This window comes from Pipistrellus kuhlii, unplaced genomic scaffold (genome assembly GCF_014108245.1).
Source record: "Pipistrellus kuhlii isolate mPipKuh1 unplaced genomic scaffold, mPipKuh1.p scaffold_m20_p_21, whole genome shotgun sequence".
Classification (NCBI taxonomy): Eukaryota; Metazoa; Chordata; class Mammalia; order Chiroptera; family Vespertilionidae; genus Pipistrellus; species Pipistrellus kuhlii.
Window position 1 is genome coordinate 10270676 of NW_023425520.1, and position 19382 is coordinate 10290057.

The 19382-nt window shown below is 61.0% G+C and overlaps 1 protein-coding gene across 7 annotated transcripts; it reads left to right on the forward strand.

The window, feature by feature from the left end:
* The first annotated feature begins 227 nt into the window (after window positions 1-227).
* PNPLA6 (patatin like phospholipase domain containing 6) lies at window positions 228-19084 on the forward strand. Of its 7 annotated transcripts, none has more exons than XM_036450080.2 (32): window positions 297-646; window positions 794-876; window positions 1052-1149; window positions 2978-3118; window positions 3212-3371; window positions 3638-3718; window positions 3830-3958; window positions 4308-4388; window positions 4469-4631; window positions 4891-4974; window positions 5266-5375; window positions 5467-5634; window positions 5721-5798; window positions 9236-9441; window positions 9638-9769; window positions 9846-9969; window positions 10402-10515; window positions 10646-10721; window positions 12644-12787; window positions 12920-12983; window positions 13222-13390; window positions 13540-13722; window positions 13856-13974; window positions 14317-14473; window positions 14709-14825; window positions 14911-14980; window positions 15205-15321; window positions 17282-17583; window positions 18352-18468; window positions 18614-18710; window positions 18792-18901; window positions 18986-19084. In XM_036450080.2, exons 1-32 carry the CDS (start codon window positions 415-417, stop codon window positions 19058-19060), a joined length of 4101 nt encoding a protein of 1366 aa, XP_036305973.1. In that variant the 5' UTR covers window positions 297-414; the 3' UTR covers window positions 19061-19084. The 7 variants fall into 7 exon arrangements, with proteins under 7 accessions (XP_036305976.1, XP_036305973.1, XP_045441925.1 ...); XM_045585969.1 differs by lacking the exon at window positions 15205-15321 and adding an exon at window positions 15408-15524 and having other exon boundaries at window positions 300-646; window positions 5479-5634; XM_045585971.1 differs by lacking the exon at window positions 15205-15321 and adding an exon at window positions 15408-15524 and having other exon boundaries at window positions 300-646; window positions 5266-5360; window positions 5479-5634.
* The last annotated feature ends 298 nt before the right edge of the window (window positions 19085-19382 follow it).

The following is a 19382-nucleotide window of genomic DNA, read 5'->3' on the forward strand; positions in this document are numbered from 1 at the left end:
CCACCCCTGGGCTCCCGGCGGCCCTCCAGTTCTCCCCGCCCCGAGCTGCGGGTACGAAGGGGCAGGGCTTGTGGCAGGGGAGGGGCGGGCCCAGAGGGACGGGTTCCTCCTGCATCTTGATTCCCAGGACTCTGGGCTACCGAACCTGTCGACCGGCCAGAAACAGCTGATGGAGTCTCCTCTGCAGGCAGGAATGGTAAAGCAGGAGAGCTCGGAGGTTGCGAGGCTCCGCGGGGACTACAACTCCCGGCGTGCTCAGCGCGTGTCCTCGCAGTCCCGCTGGAACCGGGCTGGGTGTTCAGGCGGAACTATACTTCCCGGCGCGCACCGCGCGCGGATGGCGGAGCCGCCGGGGAGAGTTGCGCCGCCTCCTACCCCCGCCCTGGGGGGGAGTCGCGCTGCCCCATTCTGCAGATGGAGACACAGAGGGCTGGGGCGGCTGTGAACTTCTCGGGCGTGGACGTAGCGCCATGGGATGGGGTCCAGGACGTCCTGGCCCCCGGGGAGGGCTCGGTGGGGCGGGTGTGCGATGCGCAGCCCGTGCCGTTCGTCCCGCAGGTGCTGGGCGTGATGATCGGGGCCGGAGTCGCCGTGTTCGTCACCGCCGTGCTCATTCTCCTGGTAGTGCGGAGGCTTCGAGTGCCGAGTGAGGACCCGAGGGCCCCTCTGGGGGGCTGCGTGGTGGGGAGCTGAGATGCCGGGCTCCGGAGGCAGCAGGGTCTGCACGCCTGCCCCCTCTCTGGCCGCGCGGCGTCTGCGCAGAGCTCAGAGCGCCCCTCTCCCCTTACCCTAGAAACCCCAGCCCCGGACGGCCCGCGGTACCGGTTCCGGAAGAGGGACAAAGTGCTTTTCTATGGCCGGAAGATTATGCGGAAGGTGAGTCGAGGACCAACAGGCTCCGGCTGACCACACAGAGGCCCTGCCCTTAGTTAACAACTCTGTAAAGCCCTCCTCCCTGGTTAAGGACTTGCATCTGAAGCCCCTCTGCCCCGGGGTCTAGCAGCTGACCCCGAACTAGCAGCTGACCTGCTCTTCCCCTTGATTATACTAGGTGTCACAATCCACTTCCTCCCTGGTGGACACCTCCGTCTCCACCGCTTCCAGGCCTCGCATGAAGAAGAAACTCAAGATGCTGAACATTGCCAAGAAGTAAGGCAGTGCGGAGCGCGCCTGGCCCTGGGCTCCCTCGGGGCCATCTGAGGGATCAACCCACGCATCTCGAGTTTCTTTCCACCCGGTGGGCTGTCTTGGGTCTTCCACCTCACACCGGACAGGCCGCCCCCTAGGGGCTATCTCAGAGGCATTCCCCTACCAGTGCCGCCCCTCCCGAGAGGTTATCTGTGAACTGTTTGCTCTTCAGTCAGTGTCTCTGACACCTTGTGGGGGGTCTGTACCTGGGGTTTTATTTAGGCTATTTCATGGGTCTCCTCACACAAGGGGTGCGCTGAGGGGTTATCTTAGGTGTTTCTGTGACCAGCTGGGAGAGCTACCTGAAGCCTCTGTTCTCCCGGGTTGTCTCAGCAGCCTTGCTACATCAGAAAACATCTCTCCATGTCTCCTACCTTGGAGCTCTTCCCACACCAAAGAGGCTATGGCAGGGATTGTGTTCCCTGGGACTTACCTCAGGAGTCTTCTTGCAGGAGAGACAGAGGGAGGTCTCAGGGTGCCTGTCATTAGCGAAGGACGCCCTCGGGGGTCCTCTGAGGAAGGCTCTTCCAGGGATCTTTTTAAGTTGGGAGCTGGCTCGAGGGTCTCCTAAGAGCATGGAGTCCACTTCGTGAGATATGGAGGGCTGTCCCAGGGCTGTCCATGACCAACATGTCCCACCACGTGACTGTCTGTGACTTGAGAGGGCTGTCTCTAGTTCTCCATGTCGGACACTGTATCTCGAGGCGCCCCACATCTCAGCGCCTGCACACCCTTGAAAAGCTACCCTGATGCTGTCATGGCCATCCGAGGGCTAGCGCAGGATCTGTGGCCTGGGGAAGGGCTAGCCCGCGGCCTCCCTGTTCAGATGAGCTCTGTCTGGATTTCTCTGTATCGCGGAGTTTAACTCGGGGAATTGCTCCTACCAGAGAGTCTGTCTCAGGTGTCTCGTGAGCAGCGTGCGGCTGTCCCAGCAGTAACCGACGTGCGGGGAAGGGCTCTCTCAGGTCTAGGGATAGCAAGCAGGCTGTACCTGGATTCTCCGCGTGTCACGAGCGCTGTGTCAGGGTTCTCTGAGACCGGGAGGAAGGATTAGCTCAGGGACCTTATAAAGAACAGAGAGCGGCTGTATCCGAAGTCTCCTCGTACAATGGGAGTTACGCCAGGGGTCTGCCTCCACTAGAGGCCATCTCAGGAGTCTGGCCTGTGGCTGCGGGAAGGACTATGTCAGGGGTCCCGTGACGAACAGGTGTTCTTTCTAAAGTCTGCCCGAGTCTTAGAAGCCATGTCCGGGGTCTAACTAGAGCACATGTGTCAAACACAAGGGCCAAATCCGTCCCGCCAGGCCTTGCAATGTGGCCCGCACTGCGCTGTCATCACTGCACTCCACTGCGTTTCCATCACAATGACAGTTTATGACTGTTCAGTAAACCATTCGGCCCGCGATTTAGGCTGGATTTTAGATTTTGGCCCCTTCTCTGATTGAGTTCGACACCCCTAAACTAGAGGATCATTTCCGGGGCCTGTGACTAGAGGAGGGTGACCTCAGGGGTTTCTGTATGGGGCCAGATAGTAAACACCTTAGGCTGTGCAGCCACTTACAACTCTGCTGTAACCATTCCGCTCTGTGGTGGCATGAAAACAGCCACTGACAACATGGACGTGAGTGAAGGAACGTATCGATGTGCCACTAAAACCTTATGTGCAAGAAAGAAACGAGGGCCTGCTCTGGCCAGTAGGCCAGAATTTGCTGATCCCTGTTCCGTGTGACTCAGGAGCAAGGGTGGGTGGGGATCTCAGGTCTGCCGTGCCTGCCCCCTGCTCCCCCCAGGATCCTCCGCATCCAGAAGGAGACTCCCACCCTGCAGCGGAAGGAGCCCCCGCCTGCTGTGCTGGAGGCCGACCTGACCGAGGGCGACCTGGCCAACTCCCACCTGCCCTCCGAGGTGCTCTACATGCTGAAGAACGTCCGGTCAGTGCCGGGGCCGGGGCCGGGGCGCAGGCTGGGGCTGCAGAGCTGGGCGCCCGGCTGACCTGCGCGCCTCCCCACTCCCCCATCCCACAGGGTGCTGGGCCACTTCGAGAAGCCGCTCTTCCTGGAGCTGTGCCGGCACATGATCTTCCAGCGGCTCAGCCAGGGCGACTACGTCTTCCGGCCAGGCCAGCCGGACGCCAGCATCTACGTGGTGCAGGACGGGCTGCTGGAGCTCTGCCTGCCGGGGCCTGTAAGGGCGCTGCCCGCGGGGGGACAGGCACTGCTGGTGGTCTTCTGAGATGAGCAGGCCGGGGCTGGGAGCAGACGCCCGGGGGTACCTGGGTGGTCAGGGGTTGCAGTTAGTTATGGGCAAGAAACGGGTGCTGGTCAGAAGGTGCGGTGGGGCCGGAGACCGGGGCCCCAGTGGTCACGGTGGGTGAGTGTGGGGGCCAGGCTGGTTGGGGATGGGATGCGGTTGGCACCCGGGCACCGCCCTGACCCCACCATGTGTGACAGGACGGGAAGGAGCGTGTGGTGAAGGAAGTGGGCCCCGGGGACAGTGTCAACAGCCTCCTGAGCATCCTGGACGTCATCACTGTGAGTGGCCAGTTTGGGGCGGCCCCGGTCCCTGCTCTGACCCGATGCTGCTGGCGGGGGAGCAGTGAGGACTCACTGACCTCGATTCTCCTCGTGTCCCTGCACCCCCAGGGCCACCAGCACCCCCAGCGCACGGTGTCTGCCCGCGCCGCCCGAGACTCCACCGTGCTGCGGCTGCCGGTGGAGGCCTTCTCCGCCGTGTTCACCAAGTACCCGGAGAGCCTGGTGCGGGTGGTGCAGGTCAGCGGCCTCCCGCCTCCTCGCCACAGGCACCCGGGCTGGGACCCGCAGTCCCTCAAGCTGTGCTCTTAGCCCTGAGCAGCCAGACCCCTGTGCTGCCGACTCTCCCGTTAGCTGTCTGACCCATCTCCCCGGGCTTCTGCTCCTCCTTGTGGGTTCCTCCCTGGCCCCTCTGGCTCTGCTCTCCCCTCAGTGCTCCCAACCTTGGTTTGCTCCACCCAGCCCCGTCCCCATGTGTGGCCACACCCCTTAATGCTTCCTCTCAACTTTCTTGGGCCCCTGTGCTGACGGACTGGCCTCCTGGCCCTGGCCCTCTCCTGGCTCCGCCCTGCTGACCGCGGCCCTGCAGATCATCATGGTGAGGCTGCAGCGAGTCACCTTTCTGGCCCTCCACAACTACCTGGGCCTGACCAATGAGCTCTTCAGCCACGTGAGTCCCTGGGGCGGGGGGTGGGGGGTGGAGGGCACATGCCTCCTGGGATTGGCCGTAACGGTGCTCTCCGCCCCCAGGAGATCCAGCCCCTGCGCCTCTTCCCCAGCCCCGGCCTCCCAGCTCGCACCAGCCCCGTCCGAGGCTCCAAGCGCATTGTCAGCACCTCGGCAACCGAGGAGCCGCGGGAGGCCCCTGGCCGGCCACCTGACCCCACCGGGGCCCCTCTGCCTGGACCTGCAGGTACCTGAGATGACCCATGTAGGGACCCGGCTCTGACTCCTGGCCTCAGCTCTGTAGACCAAGCACGTCAAACTCGCGGCCTGAGGGCCGCATGCCTCGTTTATTTGGCCCGTGTTAGCCTTTGAGCCTGACGTGCTTCCTAGACCCATTGGGAGGACCCTTCCTAGTCTCCTAGTCCCCGGGACGCTGAGGCGACTGCCCCCCACACCCCTTCAGCTCCCACCCCCGTGGTAGGAGCCTGAACGCGTGTCTCCCTCAGGGGACCTGGCGAAGCCCTCATCCCTGGAAGGCCCCTCGGCCCCCCTGCTGAGCCGCTGCATCTCCATGCCAGTGGACATCTCAGGTCTGGGGCCTGGGCCGGGAGCGGGAGGCATCGGACTTCTGGGTTGGAATGCAGGCTGGCCAGGCTTTATTTTCCTTATCTGTCCAACGGAAACCGGCAGCACTTTCTGCTGACGTTTTCACGGGTGCTCATTGGGATGATGCCCTCCCTGCCGCGGTGAGGGTCCGAGGAGTGCAGTCATTGGTTAGCCACACCTGCACGGGTTGGCAGTGGCACGTGGGCACCGCCGGCTGGACTGCAGCTGTGGTCAGTCTTGTCTCCGTTGCTTTTATTGTCCCCTGCCCACTGCAGGCTTGCAGGGAGGCCCCCGCTCGGACTTCGACATGGCGTACGAGCGCGGCCGGATTTCCGTGTCTCTGCAAGAAGAGGCTTCAGTGGGGCCCCAGGTAGTCCCTGTGCGGGTAAGGCCTGCCCTCCGCCCTTCCCCGGGGGAGGCCCCCGAGGAGGAAAGCTGGGTGGGAGCAGGGAGGTCACGGGCCCTGCCCCATGTAGACTCCCACTCAGGAGCCCCGGGAGCAGCCGGCAGGGGCCTGCGAGTACAGCTACTGCGAGGACGAGTCAGCCACCGGCGGCTGCCCCTTCGGGCCCTACCAGGGCCGCCAGACCAGCAGCATCTTTGAGGCGGCAAAGCGGGAGCTGGCCAAGTTGATGCGGATTGAGGTGGGTGGCCTTGGCCCAGGGCTGGGGGACTAGTGGAGCATGGGGGAGGCCTGGCTGGACCAGTCTCACCCTCCCTCCCCCCTTAGGACCCCTCCCTCCTGAACAGCCGAGTCTTGCTTCATCATGCCAAAGCCGGCACCATCATTGCCCGCCAGGGGGACCAGGTGAGGCTGATCCCTGACCTTTAAACTTACAGCTGTGACCTGAGACCTCTGTGATCTCTGATCCTTGCTCTTTGACCCTGCTTGTAGAACTCTCAGTCTGTGATTTCCAGTCCCTGACCCTCGGATCCTACGACGGACCCCCAGCTCACACACCCCTTATCCTCTGGACCAAGCGTGTCAAACTTGCTGCCCGTGGGCGGCATGCCTCGTTTATTGGCCCGTGTTAGCCTTTGAGTTTGACATGCTTGCTCTGGACCAATCAGTCTTTGACACTTTTTGCTAAGACCCCAGCCCCCAGATCTGTTACCTGCCTTGGCCTTTCCTGCAACCTGTTTTCTGAGCTTTTGATTCTGTAATACACCCTGATGTCCGGCCCCCTGTGCTGGGACTGATAAATGTGTACAAACTGGAATCAGGACCCAGAGGCCATGAACTGGCCCCAGGAGCTGGACTTCAGGGCCTGCTGGGAGGTTTGAACACTGCCCCGTGAATCCCTCTGTCCTCCATTTGGGGGCACGGAGGTCATGACCTCATCTCAGGAAGCACAGAGGAAGGGGGTTCTGCTGGGAGGGGCTCGGTTGAAAGCCCGGACTCTGGCCAGATCCCGTGTGATCTCGGGCCAATCACCTAGGAAGTTCTCTGCTTCCTCCTCGGTGGGATGGAAGTAGTTGCAGTAACTGCCACCAGCACTAAAGAGGAAGTAGTCTGAGCTGCCTAAGGCTGACAAGCCCAGGGAAGGGTGTGGAGCGGCCGCTCAGGGTGACACAGAGGGCAGCGTGGCACAGGTACTGAGACGGACGCGCTGCTTGGGTGGAGTGTGGGCGCCTGGCCTGTGGCCGGCTGACTCAGCTGTCGCCTCCAGCCACTCACTGCAGCCATGGGCTCCCTCTGCAGAGGGCGTCGGTGACGCTTTTGCCAGCTGTTTGTGGTTTGGGGAATGAGCTGAGAAAGGGTGGTCCTAGCATGGCCCTGTCGGCTCAGTGCAGCCGTGGATGCTAACGGGTCACTGGCCTGCGGCCCCTCGGGGTCTCAGGGTCCTCCCAGCTTGGTTAGGGATGTGACTGTGCTGTCCCTCTCGCAAACTTCACGCTGATGGTTTTCCACCTGGGAGAGTTTTGCCCTCCGCAGACATTTGGTAATGTAAAGACGTTTTTATTGACTTGAGAGGGTATAACTGGCTACTGGCATCTAATGGTTAGAGGCCAGGATGCCAGAACACACAGGACAGCCCCCCACAGCAGAATTAACAGCCTAGAATGTCAGTAATGCCACGGCTGAGAAACTGCTTTCCACAGATATTTCCCCGGTTTGGGGAATGCTGGCTGCTTTACCTCTTTCTGGGAGTTTCCGCGGAGCAGACTGGCCTGGGGGAGGTCAGAGGTCAGAGGTCAGAGGTCCTCTTTCAAGGCTCTGAGGATTCCTGCAGCAGAGAAACAGGCTTCCCGCCTGGTGGCAAACGGCAGCCTAATGTTAGTGACGTCCACTCGTATCCCAGACCGGCCTAGAGTATGTGGTCGGAGGTCCCAGCGTATGTGTGTCTCCGGGGCTGTGCCCTCCGGGGCCTGGCAGTGCATTGGTGCTCCCTGGAGCTTTGTGAGGTGCCAGACAGGTTGCTCTGGTGGATGAAGCAGAAATCTTCCTTCTCTGTGCAGTTTCACTTCCTTGTTTACAGAAGGTTGGGAAGGGAGGTGTCTGGGTAGGGAGCTGACCAGAGGGAGGAGGGGCACCTGTTCGGACTGCGTGTTTGCTGTGTCTCAGGTCCGGCCCGGTGGCAGCTGCAGAGGGGAAAGCCAGGCCTCTGCCCTGCGAGGCCCACAGTCCTGGTGGGCGTTCCATTCAGAGGGTGTGAGGGCCTGCGTGTCAGCGCACAGAAGGAGCTGCTCTCGCTCTGCAGACTGCTCCGGCGGGGCAGCCTCTGAGGAAGTGACCTGCGCTGAGAAGGAATGGTGGGAGGGATGTGCGTGTAACGGGGGGAAAGAGCATTCTAGGCAGAGGGAACAGCTTCTGCCAATTGCTTCCCGTGGGGAGAAGTAATGCGTCGTTTTCTAGGAAACTAGGACGTCAACAGGCATGGCGGGGGCCAATGGGACCGGGACGAGGGGATTCTCTATTTTTGTGATAGTTTTATTGCGATGTAATTCACATGCTATGCAGCCCGCCCATGTAAAGAGTGGTTTTTAGTATACTCAGAGTTGCACAATCCATTTTATAATAGAACATTTTTGTCGCCTTGAAAAGCAATCCCACCCACTTTAGCGATCAGCCTCCTGCCTCCTGACGTACCCGTCCTCATGCCCTCAACAGCTCTCGTCTTCTTTCTGCGTAGTTGCCTGTCCTGGACATTTCATATCGATGGAGCCACATGCTATGTGGCCTTCTGTGTTTGGCTTCCAACTGAGCATCATGTTTTCAAGGTTCAATCCTGTTGAAGCATGTGTTCGTGCTTCACTCCTTCTTCGTCCGATAATACTTTACTGAGTGGACATTCAGCCCTTCTCTGCCCCGTTCATCTGGGTTATTCTCTGCCTTTTGGCTACTTGATGCACAAGTTTCCATGTGGACGTAGTTTCATTTCTGTGGGGTAGATACCGAGGAGTCACACTGCCGGGTCCTAGGGCAGCTCTGCCTTTAACCTCTGAGCACCCCCCCGGGCAGTGTGCGAGGTCCTGCTTCTCCACATTCTCGTGAACGTTTTTTGATCCTAGTGAGTGTGAAGTGGCATCTCATTTTGGTTTTGATTTGCATTTCCCTAATGAGTTATGATCTTTTCATGTGCTTATATCTCTTGGAGAGGTATCTATTCAGATCCTGTGTCCATTTTTAAATTGGGTTATTTGTTTTATTGGAGTTATACGATTTCTGTATATATTCAAAATTTAAGACCCTTAGCAGGCAATATAATTTGCAAATATGTTCTCCCATTCTTTCTTGGTAGTGTCCTTTGAAGTTCAAAAGTTTGTTTTGTTTTGTTTTGAAGTTCAAAAGTTTTGATTTATTTTGTTGGTTATGCAACAAGAATCCACTATCAAATTCAAGGTCATGAAGATGGACCCCTGTATTTTCCTTGAAGAGTTTTATAGTTTTAATTCTTACATTCATATTTTTAATCCATTTTGATATGATGTAAGGTGAAGATCCAACTTTATTCTTCCATGTGGCTATCCAATTGCCCAGATGAGCAAAGAGGATTTAAGCCACACCCCCTGGGTAGCCAATCCTTGCAGCCTCTTGCTGGCTGTGTTGGAAATAAGTCATGGGCCATAATCTGGGTTTAAGAGTTTGGTGATCCGTTAGCAACGTCTGCCCTGAGTGCTGAATAACATGCTGCTCGTGGAGCTATGCAAAGCCTTCACTCCCTCCGCTGCTTCCTTTGGAGTGAATGGACTGAGCTGGGGTGCGAGTGCTGGCCCTGTGCCCATCTCCTGGTGCCGCCCTAGGATGTGAGCCTGCACTTTGTGCTCTGGGGCTGCCTGCACGTCTACCAGCGCATGATCGACAAGGCTGAGGACGTGTGCCTGTTCGTGGCGCAGCCCGGCGAGCTGGTGGGGCAGCTGGCGGTGCTCACGGGGGAGCCCCTCATCTTCACGCTGCGAGCCCAGCGCGACTGCACGTTCCTGCGGATCTCCAAGGGCGACTTCTACGAGTACGACGGGGCCCATGTGGGGGACTGGCCCTCAGGGGCCCTGGCTCCCTGCCATGGGAGAGGCTGCCCTCCGGAGGCTTACACCCTACCAGGGAGCTTTGGCCCTCCCAGCCCCTCCTCCGGCCTCACCCTCCTGCCCCCTCGCTCAGGGCAGTTCCGGACCCCCAGCCATGCGGCCTGTCTGTCTGCCCCGCAGGATCATGCGCGCCCAGCCCAGCGTGGTGCTGAGTGCGGCGCACACGGTGGCCGCGAGGATGTCGCCCTTTGTGCGCCAGATGGACTTTGCCATCGACTGGACGGCTGTGGAGGCTGGCCGAGCACTGTACAGGTGCGGGTCTCCCCACCCTTCCCACCCCCCGGCCCTCAGCCCTGGCCGCCTCCTGTGTGACCACTCCCCACCCCAGGCAGGGCGACCGCTCGGACTGCACCTACATCGTGCTCAACGGGCGGCTGCGCAGCGTCATCCAGCGCGGCAGCGGCAAGAAGGAGCTGGTGGGCGAGTACGGCCGCGGGGACCTCGTCGGAGTGGTGAGCGGGCCGCACCCCTGACCTCTGGCCTCCCCCAGGCCAGTCTTCTCCCCGCCCCCCCCCCCCCATACACACCATCTCCCCGCCCCCAACATCCACAAGACACAGTCTGACCGGCGGTGAACACCTGTGACCTCCCCGTCCCTTTCTCCCGGCGCCTTCCGTGGGCGGGGGTGGGGCCTCATCGGGAGGGTGACACACTGCCCCGAACCTCTCCCATCAGCCCCCCCCCCCCATCCCTGTGCTCCCTCTCCGGGACCCTAATGGGTAGCGAGGCTGGGTTCCTTCCACCCCCATTGGGGCCACTGAGTGGAGCGGCGCTGCCTCTGGAGAGGGGGGAGGGGAGGGGAGGGGAGAGGGGGCCCCCCCTTACCCATTCTGCCCATTCGGAGCCCCCTGCTCAGCGCCTCTGGTCATGCCCGGCTCCCCCAGGTGGAGGCGCTGACGCGGCAGCCGCGCGCCACCACGGTGCACGCCGTGCGGGACACGGAGCTGGCCAAGCTGCCCGAGGGCACCCTGGGCCACATCAAGCGCCGCTACCCGCAGGTGCGGCCCCCTCCTCCGGGTGCGGGGCGGCTGGCCCCCGGGGGCGGGGCCTAACGTGGGGAAGGGGAGGCGGGAGGAATCCGAGGGCGAGGTGCCTCCAGTCCCGCTGGACCCCGATCTCAACGCCCAGGTCGTGACCCGCCTCATCCACCTGCTGAGCCAGAAAATCCTGGGGAATTTGCAGCAGCTGCAAGGGCCTTTCCCAGGTGAGACCCGGCAGGTGCCCAGGTGCTGGGGGGGGGGGGGAGGGGAGGGGTGTAGTGGACACTTAGGACTTGCTGGGGAGCAGCCCTGCCCCGGGGCATGCTGGGAAACCAAGTCCAGCTCAGGCTGCTTTGCAGGAGGGTTTGAGCTCCGGCCTGTGCTGTCGGAGGGAGTTGGGTGCCTGGGCATGCCGGGAACGGGCTACTTGCTTATGGGATCTAAAATGTCACTTCTGTTGAGGGGGCAGAGTTTTAGGGGCAAGCTTCATTCCAGGAGGCAGAACTTGACTGAAGGATGGAGAACAGGGAATGCTGGGAAATGGAGTTCCTGGGTGGCGTTTGCCCCGCCCCCCCCCCCCCCATCCCAGGGAGGTTGAGATGGGGCCTCTGCGCGCTGGGAGGTGTGATTTCCATGAACTAGGGAGCCCTGGGAAATGCAGTTGGATGTGGACTGTGTGTAAATATGGGACTGAGACTAGCAACCTCTTTGCCTCCCTTTTACCCAGGGGCTTCTGCCCCATCAGCCTTAACTCGCGCGCGCGCGCCCCCCCCCCCCACCCCCCGCGGCAGCGGTGAGCAGTGGCCAAAAGCGCCTCATGCCCGCGGTCAGATGCCCCCTCCCCCACAGCCCTGACTTGTGTGTAGTACACACTGTAGACAAATGCCGAGCCATCCTTGACGTGATTCTGGGGCAGCCTTGGGTTAGGGACGTTAAAATTTTGAGCTTTCAAGAGCCTCTCTGCTGATGTTCCCAAAATATGGTACGAGTCCCCCCAGGGGTACGGGAAGAGTCTGGTGGGGTACGCGTTGCACCGGAGTTTGGTGGGGATATGCACTGCACCGTGCTTAGCTGTGCCTAATTCTACGTCCTCATGAGTACGAGGGGTACTCAACATTATGAAAATTATAGAAGGGGTACACATATGTCAGAAGTTTGGGAAACACTGCTCTATAGAAAAGGCATTTTTGCTCTGGCCAGTTTGCTCAGTGGTTAGAGCACCGGCCCCCGATGTGCAGTTCAATCCCCCACCCCTGTCAGGAGAGTGGAAGGCAGCCAATCAATGTCTCTCTTTCCCTCTCTCTCTCTCTCTCTCTCACACACACACACACACACACACACACACTCTCTCTCTCATTGATGTTTCTCTCCTCTCTCTCTCTCTCGTTCTCTTTCCCTCCTGCACCCTTTCTTCTACTCTCTCTAAAAATCAATGGGATAAATACCTCCAGTCCTCCAGTGAGGGAAAGACAAAGCAGAAAAGGCATATTCCAGGGAGCACGTAGTGTGTGCCGGGCTCTATACCCTGCATGGCTGGGGTGCACAGCAGGCCCTGGAGGCGTTTACAGCCCCAGGCGAACCTCAGACAAGTGCTGTGCAGACCGCACAGGAGGGTCTGGGTTGAGGGGACCAGCTTTTCAGAGGACAGGAGCTGAGACTTGATAAACGAAGAGGGCTTTGGAGGATCTGCACCGGGTTTGGAGGTTTTGAAATGCTTGGAGGTCGGTGAGTGATGGGGCGATCGGCAGGGCAGGGCGCACAGGGCTGGGGCCTGGGAAGCGGCTGGAGGCAGAGGCTCCGCGCCCGGCGGCTGGTGGGAGTGAGGGTGTGCGTGGGGGCGGAGGAAGCAGTAGATGGGCCAAAGGTGTTTGTTTCTGCTTAGTTTTGTGTTAAGTCCCTTCAGCGGACAGAGACACCCAAGCCAGCCTGGGGCGGGCACCGATGGGTGCATGCAGGCGCTGTGGGTGCCATTGAGGACGTTAGAGCCATAATTGAAGGTTGGCCGAGTCCTGTCACGTGTGGCTCAGGCTCCTCACTGGTCTCACGAAGCCTCAGCCGCGGACATGGGGCAGGGTGCTGAGAAGGAGGAGGAGGGCCTCCCTCTCGGACACGGCTGCACAGCAGATTTCATCCTTTGGGGTCTCAGCAGGCTCGGGGCTGGGCGTCCCCCCTCACTCGGAACTCACCAACCCAGCCAGCAACCTGGCCACGGTGGCAGTCCTGCCTGTGTGCGCGGAGGTGCCCATGGTGGCCTTCACCCTGGAGCTCCAGCACGCCCTGCAAGCCATTGGTCAGTGGGGGGCACTGACCAGTGAGTGGAGGTGCCCAGTGGGCCCATGGGGGTGGGCAGAACAGGCCACAGGAGTGGGGTGGGGTATTCTGTTCTGGGAGAGGCCTAACCTCTCTTCCTTACCCATGCCAGGCCCCACACTCCTCCTCAACAGTGACATCATCCGGGCACGCCTGGGCGCCTCCGCACTGGACAGGTGTGTGCTGGTGCAGGAGTGGGGTGTGAGGGATGGGCCTGAGTGTAGGATTCTCTCGGATGCAGTTTCAGATCTGGCTATGGGCTGGGAGCATGCTCCCCACCTGTCTGTCTAGTTAGTGGGACGAATCCGCCCCTGGTGGGATGCGTGTGGGAGCCCAGGTGTCTGAGTCCCCCAGCAGGGGAGCGGGGTGGTCTCTGACCTGCCCCAGGATGATGCTCCCCCCCCCCCCCCCCAGCATCCAGGAGTTCCGGCTGTCGGGGTGGCTGGCCCAGCAGGAGGACACGCACCGCATCGTGCTCTACCAGACGGACTCCTCGCTGACGCCCTGGACGGTGCGCTGCCTGCGCCAGGCCGACTGCATCCTCATCGTGGGCCTGGGCGACCAGGAGCCCACGCTTGGCCAGGTCAGGAGGCCACCCACGGTGATCCCGCTCCCAGACCTGCCTCCTCCCCTCCGGTGCTGGCACCAGGGCCACAGGCCCCCTCGCTGTGGGGCGAGCTGTTAGGGACCCGAGTCATTGGTGATGGTGACGCCGCCCCCGCTGTCCCGCAGCTGGAGCAGATGCTGGAGAACACGGCGGTGCGCGCCCTCAAGCAGCTGGTGCTGCTGCACCGGGAGGAGGGCCCGGGCCCCGCGCGCACCGTGGAGTGGCTCAACATGCGCAGCTGGTGCTCCGGGCACCTGCACCTGCGCTGCCCGCGCCGCCTCTTCTCGCGCCGCAGTCCTGCCAAGCTGGTGAGGCGGGTCCACAGAGAAGGTCCCTCTTCAGACTGAGCTGGGGGTGGCTGCGGGGGCGTGGCCGAGGGGCCTGCGGAGACCAGATGCTCCCCCTCCAACCCTGCTTACCGTGTCTCTGTTCCCATCCCAGCACGAGCTGTACGAGAAGGTGTTCTCGCGGCGTGTGGACCGGCACAGTGACTTCTCCCGCCTGGCGCGCGTGCTCACCGGCAACACCATCGCCCTGGTGCTGGGCGGGGGCGGAGCCAGGTGAGGGGTGTGGCCAGCACTGGCAGGGGCGGAGCCAGGTGAGGGTGTGGCCAGCACTGGCGGGGGCGGAGCCAGGTGAGGTATGGCCAGCATGGGGGCGGGGCCAGGTGAGGGGTGTGGCCTGCACTGGCGGGGGTGGGGCCAGTGAGGGGTGTGGCCAGCATTGCTGAGGGTGTGGCCAGCACTGGCGGGGGCGGAGCCCGAGGGTGGAGCTTACTGGGGTGAGATGCCATGGGGTGGGGCTGGCACCTTGTTCCTGGCCAGTGGGGGAGTTGGAGAAGAGTCTCCTCGGGTGCAGCCAAAGAGGTTCCCAGCATGTCACCAGGGCTCCTCTTCCTGCAGGGGCTGCTCTCACATCGGGGTGCTGAAGGCACTAGAAGAGGCGGGGGTCCCTGTGGACCTAGTGGGCGGCACTTCCATCGGCTCCTTCATCGGGGCCCTGTATGCCGAAGAGCGGAGCGCCAGCCGAACTAAGCAGCGGGCCCGCGAGTGGGCCAAGGTGTGTGTTGGGGGACCTCCCCACCCCAGAGCACCCTAAAACATGATCCCGTGGGGCTCTGGTTTAATTTGTGGACACTTAACAGAATATCTTCGGGACTGTGGATGAGCCCATCACATGTTGGCTAGTGACCTCAGCCCCCCTGTCCCCATTGAGCAATCCACATTCTTAGTGACCACTTGTCAGTGATCCCAAGTGATTCCTGTCTCACGCCCGGTGGCCCCCTTGCCCCCAGAGCATGACTTCCGTGCTGGAGCCCATGCTGGACCTCACATACCCCGCCACCTCCATGTTCACGGGGTCCGCCTTCAACCGCAGCATCCACCGCGTCTTCCAGGACAAGCAGATTGAGGTGCGCACCCCCACCCCCCCCCATCCGTCCCTGCCCCTGTCCGCCGGGGTCCCGCTCCTCCCAACCTTGGTCCTTGTCCTCATAGGACCTGTGGCTGCCATACTTCAATGTGACCACGGACATCACTGCCTCGGCCATGCGTGTGCACAAGGACGGTGGGTGCCCCGGCCGGCCCCACGGCATCGGTGGCCACCTGGGGAGGGGGGCAGGCAGGGCAGCCAGGTGTCCGGGACATTGTTAACATGAGTGACCGTCATCCTGACCTGATTGCCAGCACTAACCATCACCCACTAATGCCCCAGAGTCCCAGGTATGTGTGTCCTCAGGGTGGGGGCCAGGAAGCAGTCAGGCACCTCACCCCCTCACGCCATCCCTGCAGGCTGCGTGTGGCGCTACGTCCGGGCCAGTGCCTCCTACTGCCCCTACCTGCCCCCGCTCTGCGACCCCAAGGACGGGCACCTGCTGGTGGACGGGTGCTACGTCAACAACGTGCCAGGTCAGCGAGCCCAGCAGGCTGGCCGGGCCTCTGAGCGTGCCTGAGAGTGTCTGTGCGTGTCTGTGTCTGTGTGTCCCACTGGGCAGGCTCCCTATGGCGATACGTGCGCGCCAGCATGACGCTCTCGGGCTACCTGCCCCCGCTCTGCGACCCCAAGGACGGGCACCTCCTCATGGACGGCGGCTACATCAACAACCTGCCAGGCAAGTGGCTGCCCGCTCGCTCATGTGCACACGCGTGCACACAGGCACATAGTGAGCGAGTGGGCCCGTGCACAGGCATACACGCAGACAGGCGCCCAGGAGGACATGTGTGCAAGCAGACCTGCGCAGGGCACTGGACACGCACACACTTAGATGCATGAGCAGATATGTGGATGAGCGGAGGACAGGAATGAGCAGATGGAAAGTGGACCCATATGTAAGATGCAGGTAAATACACACAGACGTGTACACACAGCACCGGACGTGGGATAGAACGGGACATCTTTACTGCATCTGCTCACGTGCACATTGCCATAGATGCTCGGAAGGCAGGTAGGGTACTCATGTGCACAAGGTTAGGTGCACGTGCACAGATAAGAACACATGCATTAATGAAATTGGGTACATGTCCTCACACCCAGTCTGTCCACACTCATGCTTTCTAAGACGTACATAAGTGTACACACTGAGGTAGGCGGGCACCTGCGAGACCAAGTCAAGTGTCCTTTCTCCCCCTCTGACTGTGCAGATAAGAGGCAGGCCGGTTTGCAATTGGAAATTTTACCTGCCCGGACACGTGCATACAGAGTACACCTTCACTGGCTGCGCACACACGCTTGCAGTCCTGTATGCCAGGCCTTGGCAAACTCTGCCCTGAAGGTCAAATCCGGCCCCTGCCTGAGTTTGTCAATAAAATCTTACTGACATACAATCACACCCAGTCATTTACTCATTGTCTGTGGCTGCTTTCTTGCCATAATAGTGTAGTTGAGACACAGATCATGTGGCCTGCAAAGCTGAAATTATTTTCTTGGCCGTTTCCAGAAAAAAATTGCCAACTCTTGTTTAGGTGCTCTGTACACGTACATACCTGCACTAACATCACCACACTCTTCACGTGGGTGTAAACCCATGGGTGGGTAGGCATACTTGGACACATAAGGAAGACATTGATGTTGATGTAGGTAGACGATGACTCAAATGAATACAGACATGCCCAGGGATGTGTACAGGGATGCAGGCATGTCCAGAGCGTGTGTGTTCACAGAGACACATGGACAGGAGATGCACACAGACAGTGTACTCAGACATACAAACCAGCTCTGAGGGACACATGGGAGGTCTGACAGAGACTCATTTTCCTGGGCTGAGTGTGGTTATAGGACCCTGTCCCTATCCCCCCGGTTTCCCCAGACCCTCAGGGACCCTCAGTGGGCCACATGGACCCACGGACCCACCACCCTCCCTGCTGGGCCTCCCCCATCACCTCCTCTGTTCTACTTCCCTGCTCCTGGCTCCCTGTCCCTTGTCACAGCCCCAGAGTCTCTCTCTTCCATTTCCTAACCCTGATCTCTTTCTCCTCCCCAAACCTCCTGCTGATTCTGCTTCCCTGCATTTCTCCCTGTGGCCCGTCTCCTGGTCTTTACTTCTTGCATCTCTGCCACCAGGTCTCCTTACGGCTCTGTCGCTACATCACTCTCCTCCCACTTCCCTGTCCTGCCTTTTCCCCAGCAATTTTATCCCTCTGTCCCCAACCCCTACATCCCTCTGGCGTGGTTCCTCACTTCCAGAAGCTCCGACCTCTGACCCTGTCTCCTCCCCATCATGGGCATTCTTTCCATGCCATTTGCATGCCAACATGCTGTTTGCATGGGTTGTTTTGCGTGACATTGCATGATGGTGTCTGTGGGACTGGGTTGAACTTTTCTGCTCCGGGCCCTGGTGGGGAGCCACCCGCTGACCCCCTGGCCCCACAGCGGACATCGCCCGCAGCATGGGTGCCAAGACAGTCATTGCCATTGACGTCGGGAGCCAGGACGAGACGGACCTCAGCACCTACGGGGACAGCCTGTCTGGCTGGTGGCTGCTGTGGAAGCGGCTAAACCCTTGGGCGGATAAGATCAAGGTTCCAGACATGGCTGAGATCCAGTCCCGCCTGGCCTACGTGTCCTGCGTACGCCAGCTGGAGGTGGTCAAGTCCAGCTCCTACTGCGAGTACCTGCGCCCCCCCATCGACTGCTTCAAGACCATGGACTTCGGGAAGTTCGACCAGATCTATGTGAGTGGGGGGGAGTGCCTGGCGGGTGAGGGCTGGCAGAGCTTTACTGCTGAACGCCCAGAGCAGCACAAGGGGAAGGGTTCGAGGGCTCCCTCCCCGATGGGAACTGCGGGGAATAGAACAGTCATCAATTAGTGATGTCTGTCTGGACGCGGCCATGGGACATGCTGCCCACATGCTGTGTATGAACTAAGCTGCTTACGTGCCAGCTGCACTACCGGAAGCACTGTGCAGAGATTTCTGCATTGGTGTGCATTTCTGCATTAGTGATCACTAGTAATGTCTGCCAGGGTGAGCGAGGGAAGGAGCAGTGTGTATGTCATGCGCCACTGGCCCTGAGAAATGTGCCGTTGCCTGGGGACCTGCGTGGAAAATGTCCGATGCTCTTCCCGGGCTGATGGGAGAGTGCGCTGGTGGGTTAGCCGTGTCTGTGGTATGGGAGCTGGCGATACCCACACCTGTACTGCATATTTGGAGAACTTGGAATAAGGTTGCCACCACCATCTCAAGTCATTGTGGCACAAGCCCCACTGCATGGGGATGTGGGGAAAGATTGTGAAATGATGGATTGGTAATGTCTGGCAGGGGCACAGGATGGGGGACGTGGGCCAGGGGTGCTATATATGGCTGACTCCAAAATAGGGTTAGCCTCAAACGCTAGTGCCCCAAAGCAGCAGGGGCAGGCAGCGTGGGACGCAGCGGAGAGGACTGGGCGGAGAACATCGGGGGAGTCGCAGCGTGGATGGCCCGTCCCCTCCCTCCCTGCAGGACGTGGGGTACCAGTACGGGAAGGCTGTGTTCGGGGGCTGGACCCGGGGCGACGTCATCGAGAAGATGCTCACAGACCGGCGGTCTGCTGACCTCATTGAGAGCCGCCGGGCGGACGTAAGCCGGGGCTCCCCCAGCCCCTCGGGGTCCCCAGGTCTCCCTGGTTTCTCTGAGCGCCCCGACCGGAGATCGCCCCTCAGGATGTGTCCCCAACGCCCAGGACGCACGGAGCCTCTGAGGCGCTCACCCACGTCACCCACAGGTGCTGGCCTTCCCCAGCTCCGGCTTCACGGACTTGGCGGAGATCGTGTCCCGGATCGAGCCCCCCACCACCTACGTCTCCGATGGCTGTGCTGACGGTGAGGGCACCTCCGGGCGGGGCGGGAAGTGGCCGGAGGTGCCCGCCCGCCAGGGCCCTCACTGGCAGCTCCCGGTTCTAGGGGAAGAGTCGGACTGCCTGACGGAGTACGAGGAGGACGCAGGCCCTGACTGCTCCCGGGACGAGGGGGGCTCTCCCGAGGGCGCCAGCCCCAGCACCGCCTCTGAGATGGTGAGCGAGCGCCCGGCGATGGCCGGGGGTTGTGCTGCGTGGCCTGCCCGGCCTGTCGGGGTGACGTGGGGCTCCTGTCCGCAGGAGGAGGACAAGTCGGTTCTCAGGCACCGGCGTGGCCTGCCGCAGGACGCTGCCAGCTCGCCCCCGGACACCTGAGCACCCGAGGGGGCCGACCCCCTGCCTGCTGCTGTGCCTGTGACCTCCGGGCTCCGTGACCTCCGGGCTCCGTGACCTCCGGGCTCCGTGACCTCCGGGCTCCGTGACCTCCGGGCTCCGTGACCTTCCGTCTCCGTGACCTCCCGTCTCCCTGACCTCCCGTCTCCCTGACCTCCCGTCTCCCTGACCTCCGGTCTCCCTGACCTCCCGTCTCCCTGACCTCCCGTCTCCCTGACCTCCCGTCTCCCTGACCTCCGGTCTCCCTGACCTCCCGTCTCCCTGACCTCCGGTCTCCCTGACCTCCGGTCTCCCTGACCTCCCG